This window comes from Propithecus coquereli, unplaced genomic scaffold (assembly GCF_000956105.1).
Source record: "Propithecus coquereli isolate 6110/MARCELLA unplaced genomic scaffold, Pcoq_1.0 Scaffold92, whole genome shotgun sequence".
Taxonomy (NCBI): Eukaryota; Metazoa; Chordata; class Mammalia; order Primates; family Indriidae; genus Propithecus; species Propithecus coquereli.
Window position 1 is genome coordinate 455,548 of NW_012155507.1, and position 13,800 is coordinate 469,347.

At 44.7% G+C, this 13,800-nt stretch overlaps 1 protein-coding gene across 2 annotated transcripts in view; it reads right to left on the reverse strand.

The window, feature by feature from the left end:
* Positions 1 to 11,509: 11,509 nt before the first annotated feature.
* Positions 11,510 to 13,800, reverse strand: part of PAQR5 (progestin and adipoQ receptor family member V) — a 36,399-nt gene continuing 34,108 nt past the window's right edge. The window contains exon 7 of one of the 2 annotated variants that reach the window (XM_012664839.1): positions 11,510 to 12,445. In XM_012664839.1, coding sequence (XP_012520293.1) covers positions 12,204 to 12,445 — 242 coding nt within the window. In that variant the 3' untranslated portion in view covers positions 11,510 to 12,203. The remainder of the gene's footprint in view (positions 12,446 to 13,800) is intronic. The other variant, XM_012664841.1, reaches the window with a different exon arrangement.

Below are 13,800 nucleotides of genomic sequence, written 5' to 3' on the forward strand. Positions count from 1 at the left end.
TGGTCTCAAATTGCCAATTTCTTGCTCTCTTAAGCAGGGACAATAAAGGTATTTTGACTGATATCACCATTTCCCCAGCATACCACTTTTTGTTCCTCACATCTACAGGTTAGATGAACATTTAACACATTAAAAATTAATTGAAATTATTGGCTTGGACTGTAGATTATTTTTCTCAACATATTCCCAGGTGAGACAGAAGCAAACTAGTCTTACGTGCAAAATACTATAGTGGTAGGTTTACTTAAACTCAACGTATCTTTTTTTAAAATAAAGATTTTGACTTTGGTCTCTTAATAAAACAAATTGACTTTTGCAAACGATTACCTAAATGGTAATAATTGTAAAGTTAACCCTCTTCTTTGCACAGGTACTTCTTTACCTAGGAATGCTGTGCCCAAAATGTTCGGTCGCCGACTCAGTGAGGAATGTGGGCGTGTGCGTTTGTGTATGGGGACGGGGCTGTCTGCGGCCAAAAAAAATACAACAGAAGTAACGGGCCTATATAAGGTGATGGTCTCGGCCTCAAGGCCACGGAACTGGGCTAAGAAAAGCACGCAGTGCTGACCAATGCCACGGCTCCCCGGGGGCTGAGACCACCTAACCAGCCCGCAATTCCCAGGACACAACACTCGGCTTCACACGCGAGACAACCCCTGACCACGGTCGCCTCCTGACCCGCAATACCTGAAAAACGCAATCTGGGAGCGCGGGAGGCCGGGGAGGGAGAAGGGGAACCTGAGAAAGGGATAGGGGAAGCTGTCCTGGAGTCAGGAGGGTGACCACCCAGTTAACAGGAACCGGGTCGCGGCACAAACCGCCCCGCCCGCCCCAGCTTCGGGCCGACGCTTCCCGGCCGCAGGAGGCCAGGGCGGGGAGGAGACGCGGCCGGTGTTTCCCAGCGGCCTCACGTGCAGCGTTGCTCCTTTGGGGGCCGGGGCGGCGCGGGGCCCGATGCAGACGGCGTGAGGAGAGACGCCGGCCCTCGGCCCCGCGGCCCGGGCCTCCGTCTCCGCCCCGGCCGCCCGGCCGCCCTCCCTGCTCGGCGGCCCCGTACTCACGCTGGCTTCATGGTAGCGGCCTCCGCGCTGCCCAGACGCGCGCGCGGGACGCCGAGCTCGATCCGGCAGGCTGGCGAAGACGGCGGGCCGCAGGAACAAGCCGCGGGAACAGGGACTCCACGGCTCAGGCGCCGCACTCCGGAAAGCCGGGCTGCGTCGCCGCGAGCCCAGGTGAGCTCGCGCGCGGCGCATTTCAAACGGGCCAATCAGCGCCCGCCTGCAGGCAAGGGGCGAGGCTTCAGTGCAAGTGGCCGTTCTGCCGGAAGTGGCGCTCGTCTCCTAGACTACCGACGCGGAAACCGCGGGCTGAGTGTGGGCGTCAGGGCTGGAGGGAGACCTCAGACGTGAAATCCAACCTCTTCCATTTTCCTGTTTTATTTATTTATTTATTTTAACAGAAGTAGCATATTGACATCCGCTTCCATTTTCCGATGAGGAAACTGAGGGTTTCTTTTCCTTCAACACAGAAAGTTCAGTGGAAGGGCAATTCCAGGATTGAATCAGAGGTCGGCGATGCCATTGTGGTCCAGGAGTGTTCAATTCCTGTGCCCGGCTTGGAGCCATGTCACCGCATTATTTTGTGTTGCTTTCTCCTTCTGATTCACCTTTCCTGCGTTTCCCTGTCTAGTTCCTCCAGCTCCTTCCAAAATATACGTTATTTTATCAGTCTTCTTGTTGTGCTAATGTTGATCCTAGACCTACAGAGAGGAATAAAATTTGGTCTTTGCCCTTGAGGAACAACGTCCAGAAACTACTCTTGTCTTAGATGAACTGATTCTATCTCACTTCAACCTTTGCCCCTTAGCTGATAACTATCATGCATCTACATCTGTGCTTTCATGGAACTCTAGTGCTCTCTCAGCTTCCTACAGGACCATAGCATTGGTAAGGATAGTCATAATTTAATATTCCCTTGGCCTATATTGTTGGTGTTGGGGCTCAGAAAATGATACCCCAAAGTATAACTCTTTGAAATGCTGAGTACTTTGAACTAAAGGAGATAGGAAGGCCTCAGAAGCAGCATCAGAAGCAAAGTCTCTCTCCGACCTCCTGCCCTTCTGTCTCCCATCCCTCTTTCTCTAAAGCAAATCATAGAAACCAGAATTCCTCTTTCCCAAGGCAGGTCACGGAAACTAGAACCCCTCTCCCCCAAAGTTAGCCAGAAATATTACTGTAGAAAAACCTAGAAATATTACTCTAACCTTCCCCCACCTTTCTGTGTAGGAGCTGGCCATAATGAAATTCTCTGATTTATCTTGTCTGATAATACGTCATAAGACTCTCATTCCAGAAGGATCCTGCTGTATACCCCAGAGAAAGGAATGCTACACAGAGAGGCCAATAAGAATCTGAACAGATAGGCCTTTCTGGGTTCCTTGTCAGTCTATTAATTCATACTCCTTTTGTCCAATCACATTTCTACATGATTGTTCATTCTTCATCAAATCTAAATATAAAAATGGACAATTTTCCCTGGGTCTTTAGGTCTTCATTTCCGAGGGTTCCTATGTCATGTAAAACTTTCATTAAATGAATTTTTAATCCTTGTATCTTGTTAACCTGTCTTTTGTCATAGTAATGTCGGCTATGACTCTTATGTTAGGTAAAAAAAGGTATACCTTTTCAACCTCTACATTGGACATTAGGATAGTTTTGATTTTTGCTGTTATAAACATAGCTACAGTGAATAAACTTGGAAATACATCATTTTATACAATGCAAGTAAATATGTAGGATAAATTCCAAGAAGCACAATTGTTGAGTCAGAGTATATGCATGTGTAATGTTTCACAAGTATTGCCAAACTGTCCTCCATAAAAGTTGTCCAAATGTACACTTTCACCAGCCTGTATGAGAGTGCCTGTTTCTCAACAAGTTTCAGACAACAAAGTGTTATCAAACTTTTAAATATATATCCACCTATTAGGTGAAAAAAATCATGTTTACATTTTCATTTTTCTTATGATAAAGGAGGTTGGATGTCTACTCTTATATTTAAGAGCCATTTGTGTTTTCTTCCGTATGAACTGTGTTCATATTCTTCGCTTCATTATTCTATTGGGTTGTTAGTTTCTCTTATTGATTTATAAAAGCTCTTCTTATATTAAAAAAAAATCCTCATCCAAAATATGAGTTCAAATATTTATAGTTCATATTTTGGTTCTTATTATCATTTATATATGTTTTGTGACAGCAAAAAAAAAAAAATTCTGATAGCCAAATATATCAGTCTTTTCTGTTATGGCTTCTGTCTTGTATCATACTAGGGAAAGTCTTACCCACCCTGAGGTTGGTTGATTTGTTTTAATTTCCCATATTTTCCCCCAGTGCTTCTATTGCTTTGCTTTTTTTTTTTTTTTTTTTTGAGACAGAGTCTCACTGTGTTGCCCTGGCTAGAGTGCCGTGGCGTCAGCCTAGCTCACAGCAACCTCAAACTCCTGGGCTCAAGCAATCCTTCTGCCTCAGCCTCCCGAGTAGCTGGGACTACAGGCATGCGCCACCATGCCTGGCTAGTTTTTTCTACATATTTTTAGTTGTCCAATTAATTTCTTTCATTTTTAGTAGAGACGGGGTCTTGCTCTTGCTCAGGCTGGTCTCGAACTCCTGAGCTCAAACAGTCCGCCTGACTTGGCCTCCCAGAGAGCTAGGATTACAGGCGTGAGCCACCGCGCCTGGCCTGCTTTGCTTTTTATGTCGAAGCCTTTGAACAATTAGGACTTTGTTGTCAAGTAAGAGTTTGCGATCTGTACCATTTAGGAATTGGGCTTGGCTGCTGACTACTCACCTCCTACTTGCTCTCCTTTCTGGCTTCTGCCTCAGTCTCTCCACTGGAACTCTTGTCACCAAGATCACCACCTCCTTGATGCTAAATCTAATTGGTCCTTTCCCGCCCTTGTCTTACTTGACCTCTCAAAAACACCAAATGTTGCTGGTGCCTCTCTTTCCATACCTTTATTTTTTCTCCTAGCTCTCTAGCTCCTCTTTCATTTGTGGGTCCTTTTTTCTCTGTTAAATGTTGTGGTTCAGGATTCCAAGCTGGTCACTGTTAGGTCTGGAGCTGAGAGGGAGACACATGAAGCCTCAGGTGTAGCAAAATGCTGTTTATTCGAGCATCTGGGTGCAGATGGGTGGAGGCCAAAAAGAGCATCCATGCCAGGAAGGGGAGAGCTGTGGGTTTTACAGGAGGTTTGGATGGAAGCCTGGGGAGGGTGAATTTTTTTCTGAACAGTAAAAATTTTTTTCTGAACAGACCGGTTCCGCAACCATCTGTGGTCAGAGTTAAATTTACGACTTCTGGACTCTCCAGACTCCTGCGGCTATTGTTTCACAAGCCTTATGATCGCTATCTAAGTTTTTCATTAACTGCATTCTGTCCTATACATACTTTCCAGGTTTCCACTCCGAGCAAACCGAATAGTCACTAGCTGTGCGTTCTCCTCGACACTCAGGCAGTCCCATGGCTTCATATCCCATTCACATTTGCACTTCTGAACTTCAGACCCAATATCCAACTGCCTTCTGGATCCTCTACTTGGATGTCCCACGGGCACCTCACACCTAACACATCCTAATCTCTTCTCCCAAACCTGCTCCCACTCAGTGGACGGCATCACCCGAGCCAGAGTCTTTGGCTTTTTCCTCTCCTTCTGTTCCAACATTCAATCACTACATCTTAACAGTTCTACCTACTAAATAGCCTTCAAGTCTCTCCACTTCTCTCCATCCCCTTTGGCCATTACCTTCTCTCAGAACCTGGATGTCTACAACATTGTCCTAACGGGGCTCCCTGTGCCCCCCTCAACCCAGTTTCCATTTTGCAGCCAGCTCACCCCTAAATCACAGGTCTGATCGTGTCGCTCCCCTGCATGAAACCCTGTGGTGGCTCCCCCTTGCTCGAGACCCTCCCCAGGGCCCTGAGGCTCTTCTGCTCCGGGCTCATCACTCATCACTGCCTCCTGTGCCCTCCAGCCATGTTCTATTGCAGTGCCCTGAACACGGGGGGGTCAAACGCCCGTTCTTTCTGCCGTCACACTCTCCTCCCTCCTTTTCTCCAACAATGCCTCATCTTTAGTTCTCAGCAGATCTGCCAACTACCCTGCTCTGGATATTGGACCCCCTCAGCCCACACCTGCTGCTCCCCCCAGTCGGTGCACCCGTTAATTTGCTGCAGCGCTCACATCCCAATCTGCAGTCACTGTTTATTCCTGTTTCCTCTGCCAGCTTATCCCCACAGCCTCGCTAGATGGCACTGTTGCATGCCTGGTGCCCAGCAGAGTAGGCGCTCCATCCCTTGAAAGAACACCCCAGTTGGGGACCTAGTCACATTGCACTGCCTCCACATTCTCTTTAGGCCAGTTTCTTCTCCCTCTCTGGTTTCCATCCATATTAATGCTCTGGTTTATTAATTTTCTTAAAAATACCATTTCTCTATTCGAAAATGGTTAAGGGCTCTGCATAGCCAGTAAGAGATTTGCATTTTCCCCTAGAATTAGCAATCCAGACCAGAGGTGAGGGCAGGAGAGGGAGAGGGAGTAGAACCCGGAAGTTTTTTTCTATTTAAAGTCAGGCTCTTGAGGTATAACTTACATACAGTAAAATCACCCATTTTTTTATAATTGTATCATTCTATGTGTTTGATGAACATGCACCACCCTGTAACTACCGCCATAATCCGATGTGTATTTCCATCACTCCAGAAAACCCCTTGTGCTGCCCCTTTGTAGTCAGTCACCTGCCCCTAGTCCCAGGTCTTGGCACCCACTTTTGTGATTTCCTTCCCTATAGTTTTGCCTTTTGCAGAATGTCTCTTCTTTCACGCAGCATAGCGCTTTGAGATCCACTCACGTGGGACACGTACCAGTAACTTGATCCCCTTTCAGTGCTGAGTACTATTCCATGGTATAATGCAGGACAGTTTAGCCATTCACTAGTTGAGACTCAGGTTGTTTCCACTTATTGGCAATTATCAGTGAGACTGGTATAATTGCTCGTGTAAAGGTCTTTATGTAGATGTGTTTTTATTTCTCTTGGGTGGGATTGTGGGTCTTGTGTGTTAAGTTTGACTTTATTAGAAACTGCCCAACTGGACTGGCAAATCACTGAAGAGGGGCTGACACTTCACCAATTTGAAATCATGTATCCAGCCAAACGCCCAGATAAGCAAGTCCGGCTGTGGACACACAATGAACACCAATGACCAGAAACTGCTCAAGCCCAGTGTTCAAGGGAAGGCAGTAAAACGCACAGGACTGCCCTGGGAACTGAGACACACTCCACACACCTTGTTCCCTCCCTGGTCCTGCCGGTCACTCGGTGGCCTTGGAAACATTATCTCACATTCCCAGGCCATGTGAATGTCTCTCCCCAGGTTATTTATAAAATAAATGGTTAGTTGTTAATGTTTTACATACTGAAAACACAAATAAAATCAGCCAGGCTGGGGGAGGACTGTAAAATTCACACAAAAAGAAACAAATGATCTGAATTATATTTCAAATGAATAGTATAGTCACAGAGAAAGGGGGTAATAACTAACCCAAGTAATTTTGACTATTTAGATGCAGGCTGACTTTCAGGGTCAAGACAAAAGGAACTTGAAACAGATTGAATTCTGATTGGTAGACTTCTTTCCCCATTCTATATCTGAATGTTACTCTGAAACATTGCGTACATTCTAGCATTGAGCAAATAAGTAAATACATTGTGGCTAATGGGAGCTGGCTTTTGCACTGTTGGAGAAGGGAGTTATACATAAGAAAGGGGGAAGGGGGAGAAACATACCTGCGAATTTTTTGTACTATTTTGCAACATTTTTCTAAGTCTGAAATTATATTTTTTAAAAAATAGGTGGACTATATCAGTGCTTCTTAAATGCCCTTATATTAAAAATCACCTGTGGCTTTTGCTAAAAATTCAAAACCCCTGGACCCCTTCCCTCTCCTTTGGTGTTCTATGTCAGTACTTTTGGGTCTGAGAATCTGCATTTTACACCATCGAACACCTTTTAATTTTTTTAGTTTTTTCTTTTTTATTTATTTTACCTTTTTATCTTCTATTGAACGAATTTTAAAAGGGCTGAATTAAATGTTCTTTGCGGTCCTTTCATTCTATACTCTGGAGGAGGCGAAAGTTAAGCCACTTTTAGAAATCCGTTGCTTAGCATGAAGAGTATGGGACTAACAACTTTCTATTTGTCTGAAATGCATTTATTACTGAGTGGAAGCATTCCATAAAATTATCAAGGGGAGGGACATAAAAAGCTCTTTAGGCAATCTTCCAGGAAGAAAACTCAGGAAAATTTCAGAATTCATGTCATTTCAGAAGTCAAGTCATCCAGACGTTTTCGGGAGTTACACAATTCTGGAGTGGCCCGATGTCCATCCTGCCTAGTAATAGAACAAGCCCTTGCTGGCCGTGGAGCCCTGGTACTTACTGCTGCCTCTGCCTAAAATGCCTTCCCGAGCACACCGGCAAGCCTGCCTCCTTTTTGCCCAGCAAATCTCCCCTCAAATGCCAGCTTACCAGAGAGGCCATCCAATTCCCCTGCCCTACCACCCTTCTCCCTAATCCTTCACCAGGCCCATTTTCCTTTCAGCAATTATCTGAATTTATCCATATATCTTGTCTCCCTGCCCAACCAGAACACTAGCCCCATGAGACACCATAGTTTCTGTTCACTGTTTTCCCCAGCTTCTAGGACAGCGTCCACTCTATACATACCAGGCACTAAATTCGTTTAATGATTTACCAGACGCAGGAATTATTTTCCCATGAAGAACGAACACGTTTGCAGTATGGTAGGTGAAACATAACCAAATCAAGTGGCAACCAGGACAACTTTATGATAATAAATACATTCTATTTATTTTTTCTCTTACACAGTTCAAGAAAACCAGACATTAATGTAAGTTGGAAGAACATCTCTGAGTTTGGACGTCGGTCTTTGCCATAATGGATTGCTGACTAGAAAATCAGAGGCTGGCATTCAACTAATACGTTATAAAGGGTTGTACAGTGTTGATCGGTGTTTCATATAAAAAGGGACACGATAGATTCAAATGACGGTTTCGCGAACATATCTGACAAAACCATTCTACTCCACTCCACCTTCCTCAGAACGTCTCATGTAAGCGTGTTCCACAAAAAACAAACAAAAAAAAAACACTTTGCAGCAGACCAAATATTTAAATCCTGTTGTACTCAAAAGACTTTGCAGTGTTCTATTAACAATTATAAATTCATTTCTTTTGAAAAAAGATGAGAGTTATTTTCTAAAAACTGAGGAATGGAAAATGATACCCTTCAATGAGGGAAGAGAGGTAAAGTTGACTAAAACGGCTTCATTCAAACACACTCAAGTTTTATGACAACTGTAATGTCTAGTAAATTTTAGAGTATTGTTTCTCAAGCAAGGGGAGGAGGAGGAGGTACATCTTGTTAGGAGTGTGCCTCCCCACCACATTCCCTTCTGAGACAGTGCCATGCTGCAAGCCATCGTCACCGATAGGAGTGCGTCCCATCTCTCAAGTGCATTGAGACAGTTTTTAAAGATTGAGAACCAGTTCACTAAGAGACATCTTTCCAGCGAGGTCTTCCACTGACTCTCTGACAAACCTTCTGAGATGGCTTGGATAAAACTATACCCATATTAGACATCTAATGTGTACTACTTAATAATAATTAATATATTTGAACCCAGTCTCATTTTGCATTAGAAGCTTCCAAATCAGTGTGATGCAACCTTTTATAAAGGTGGCTCACGCCTGTAACCCTAGCACTCTGGGAGACCGAGGTGGGAGGATTGCTTGAGCTCAGGAGTTCGAGACCAGCCTGAGCAAGAGTGAGACCCCCATCTCTACTATAAATAGAAATTAGCCAAACAACTAAAAATAGAAAAAATTAGCGGGAGGCTGAGGCAGGAGGATCGCTTGAGCCCAGGAGTTTGAGGTTGCTATGAGCTAGGCTGACGCCAAGGCACTCTAGCCTAGGCAAGAGAGTGAGACTCTGTCTCAGAAAAAAAAAAATTTTTTTTAATTTATAGCACTGTCCTCAAAAGTACACAATGGGACTAAAGTTTACCAAACTTATAAAAACACTGTGTACTTGATCTTATTTTGTTGATTTAACATTTCATCATTAAGCACGATGAAAAAGCAACGTAAGCAAAGATTAAATAATCTAAAAGTCCTTCAAATCGATCACTTATTATCTCTCACGTGTTTCTGAGCTAAACAGAGAAGATTTATTATCTATAAACAAGAGAATTTAATGCACTTTATATCTTTGGCAATATTAGAAAAAGGTGTTTAAACTTTGGACCTTTTTTTAGCCATAAAACTAAAGTTATAGCAAGATGAAATGGAAGCCCACAGACCCTGCTGTTGTGACATTCCACTAACAATGTCAGGCTGGTGCCAAAAAAACAAATTTCGTCATGCAGTTTGCAATTAATGTACCAAAAATTTACCATCCCATATAATTTTATTAGTCTGCCTTCACCACAGGAAGTAAATAGATGATAAAACTAATGAAATCATATTTCTTAACCACTCTCATCCAATACAAATTGTTACTTGTCCTCAGAGGATTAGAATACGAACTATTTACAAGGCCATTCAGGTGTCGGAGCTGGTTAATGGTGGAGACAGTGTTCTAAGATACGGGGGTATTCCTGAGTCAGCAAAGAGGACCCTGCATTGTCATAGAGGTACCCTGAGTCATTGTCAAGTGCAGATGAGGGTTCGATGGGCCTCTGTTAAAAGTTGTTCAGCATTTCTGCGCTCCCTGAAAACACCGTGAAATATTGGACTAGAATTGGTAGTGCAACAAATGACAAAATGCTCAGTGTCTTAGTACTATTCAGAGTAGAAAAGTCTGGAACAGAAAGTGGGGGACATGCCCTCAGGTGGTGAGTTGCTGAAACTTAGATAAAGCAAAACAAAGCTGATAGCCTGTGCCTTCAGAACGTGTGACACAAGCACTTACTCCAGTTTGGCCCCTGGCCCTCCTGTTAGAATCCTCTGGGAGACTTGCTCCTGTGCAGATCTCCTCTACAAAACCCACCTTTTTTTTTTTTTTTCAGAAAAAGAAAAATAATTTAATTACAATAAATTTTAATGGGCTGCCAGGGATGGGGAATGAGGGGGCAGCTGTTGTTTATAGGATTTGTTTTTCACGCAAAGCTCTGTGTGTTCTAATTGTCTTGTTCTTGTGTATTACTGGAACATTTAAAACATTATCGTTTATTTTAAAACTAGATTCGAAATATTTCAGGCTTTCAAAATACGGAGTAAATAGATGCTGTCTAAAGTTGAAGGAACAAGATCTAGAGCGTTAAAGAAATATTACCGAACGTTGCAAAAATAACAGAATAACAAAATTTAAATTGATAGAAGGGGCCACAGCCAAAAACATGATGTCCCCAAGCTGCTAAATCTGGAGACGGTCCCCTAAGACTTCTGATTCACAAATTTTGCGAAGACACTGCCAGACAGAAGAAAGAAACTCTTCAAGGGTAAACAGTGGTCGGGCCTTTCCCGGGTTGCTGTCCACATGTGTTAGTCAGGAGTGTTTTTAAGGGGTTTTTAATGGTGGCCTCCGCGGAGGAGAGGAGGGGTGGAGAGGGGTGGGCGTAGGAAGAATGGTTTTCAAAGCAAAGCGCTTTCAGTACGATCTGGGGCTTTCTAACATGTGTTTGCAGAACTCTGTGTTTAAAGGAGCGTTGAGCAGAGGGAAGGCCCTTATACGGGACTCTCCTGGCAGGGCCTGGAGCAGGAATCCTTCCTCCCGCGCCCCAGCTGCGGGTGAGGACGTGACACTTGGCTCCCGACCTGGGTTCCCTACGTGTCCCGGCGCTCACCTGGCGGCCTGCTCGGAGGCGGTGGCAGGCTAAGATCTCCTTCCTCCCTTACTCTGGGAGGCAGTCGGGGGGCTCCCCGGGATCAGCCCGGCCCAGGGAGCCCCGGACCGGCAGTCTGGGCGGTCAGTCCTCTCCCCGGGAGGTGGCGGTTGAAGGCAGGTGCGGGGCTGGGGGTCTGCAATCCTGCGGGCGGGAGGGCGGGGAAGCCAAAACCCACCTTTAACGGAGTAAAGCAGAATTCCCAGTTTGCTCCAAGAATCAGCATCTGTCACGAGCTTACCAGGTGTTTCTGGTTCACAGTAAAGCTTAAGAACACTATATTTGACCATCCCATTGGCAAGGCTGTTGACATCCTCCACACATGAATACTAAATTTTGCAGCATACTTGAAATGCTGATGCAATATCAAATGTATGACATCCCCAAATATAGCAACCTTCTTTGGTTTAAAAGGTGACAGATGAGCACAACCAATTGGGATGAACTTGGGCAACTCCCATAGTTTAACACATTTTATCTGCACTGCATAATACTTTGCAGATCAAACTGGCCACAAGAAAACAGAGCATAACAGAACACATCACACCTGGCTGTGGACTTCGAAGAAAAAAACTTACAAACTCCAAATCCATAATGACATGAGAATTTGCACTTTGAAGGCAGTATGGACGTGGGGGAACAGAGCGAGGGAGCGGAGGGTCCCCTTTCCCCACAAGTCAATTCTGGACGAAGATCCCTCCTCAAACCCATGCCCTCATTCTGGAATGCTTTCCCAGTCCCCAGGGCTCCCAGTGACCACCTTCCTCTTTCTCAGGTCCTCCCAGTGTCCTTCCCCATTCACTCTCTCAGAGTAGCTGACAGGCCACTACAGGAGCTCTCGGGAGAAGCTTTGCTATGTGAAATTCACCAAATGAAGCAAGATCCATTTTTAAAGAGGAACACAAAGCTACAAGGGCAATGTGCTTAATCTAACTGTTTAAATAGAATTTAAAACCCTGTTTTAAATAAATCTAAAACTTGACGAAATATCAATAATTTGCCTTAACAAGGACTTGCTTGAACCCCCGTTCCCCTTTCAAAATCACACACACAGAATCAGTGCACATTTAGAGACATTTCCCCAGTTAAATACCTTTTTGGCATGAACTCATTCAAAAATGCCAAGACACCAATCATTATGAGTATTTTAGGCCATCGTAAGCCAGGACCATGCCACTGGCTTCTGGTGGCTAGGGTGTTGCAGCTTAATGTTGACATCTGGCATGAAAAGCTTATGATCTCAATCATGTTTCTTTTTTATGTAATTCTGGCTCGGGAATCCGATACAGAGCAGCTGAGAAATAAATTATGTTGCTGAGGCTGAAGATGATGCACAGAAATATGGCTCCGGCTATCTGAGGGAACGAGAGGGGCCTGGAGGTGGCCAGGAGCCACTCCTTCCGCAGAGTCTTGTCCAGAAGTATGGCTTCCATCTGCATGTGCGTGGCCAGGATCACACACACATGGAACAGCTGGTGACTGTGACCTGGGGCAAACACACAAGAGGCCATCGAGATCAGTGACAAAAAGGAATGGAGTTTTGATACACACTATGGCACGCATGCTTAAAAACATGACGTTGCCGGGAGTGGTGGCTCATGCCTGTAATCCCAGCACTTTGGGAGGCCAAGGAGGGAGGATCACTTGAGCTGAGAAGTTCAAGACCAGCCTGGGCAACATAACGAGACCCCATCTCTACAAAAAATAAAAAAATTATCCAGGCACGGTGGTGTGTGCCTATAGTCCCAGCTACTCAGGAAGCTGAGATGGGAGGATTGCTTGAGCCCAGGAGTTTGAGCAGCCAGACCCTGTCTCTAAACACACACACACACACACACACACACACACACACACACACACACACAACAAAACATGATGCTGAATGAAAGAAGCCAAACAGGAGACCATATATTGTATGATTCCACTTACATGGAATGCCAGGATAGGCAAATCCATGAAGATAGAGAATAGATTAGTGGCCACCTTGAGCAGGGGTGGGAAAAGGGATTAACAGTACATGGGTGTGAGGGATCTAATCGGGGTGATCAAGAGGTTCTAAAACCAATTTATGGTGATGGTTGTACAACCTGGTAAATTTCACTGAAAATATCACTGAATTGTATACTTGAAATTGGGGAATTATTGAATATGTAAAATATACCTTAATAAATTTATTTTTAAAAATCAATATGAGAAAAATAAAAAGGCTATCAGAGCAAACCACATTCATTTTTAAAACAACTTATCTAGCAGCCTCATTTTCCAGATGAGAAAGTTAGGCACCATGCTCTGCCCAAGGGCATCTCAGTCAGCTCAGATTCTGACTTCAGCGCCAGGAGAAGACAGCCAGATTTTCTGGCCATTTCCCAAGTGGTCCTCTCCCTACTGCTGGATCCCCACAGACATGACCAGGGACTCTTCCTTCCTGATGACGTGCTGGATGCAGCTCACCCAGAGCTCGTCCAGAGAGGCGGGACCCAATAGAGAGAGGTGGCAGTGGGCAGAGACATGCTTTTTTGGTGTTTGGTGAGAAAAGGATTCTAATGCCCAGGGTCAGGGACTGCTTTTGGGGACAACCTTCAGACACTAGGAGTAAGATGAGAAGACCACACTTGTTATGGGCTAAACTATGTCCCTAAATAATTCATATGTTAAGGTCCTAACCCCAACGACCTCCACAATGTGACCATTTTTGGAGATAGGGTCTTTAGAGAGACGATTAAGTAAAAATGAGGTCATTAGGGTGGACCCTGATCCAATAAGACTGGTGTCCTTAGAAGAAGAGGAAATCGGGACCCAGACACATACAGACACAGAGGCAAGGCCATGTGAGGACATAGA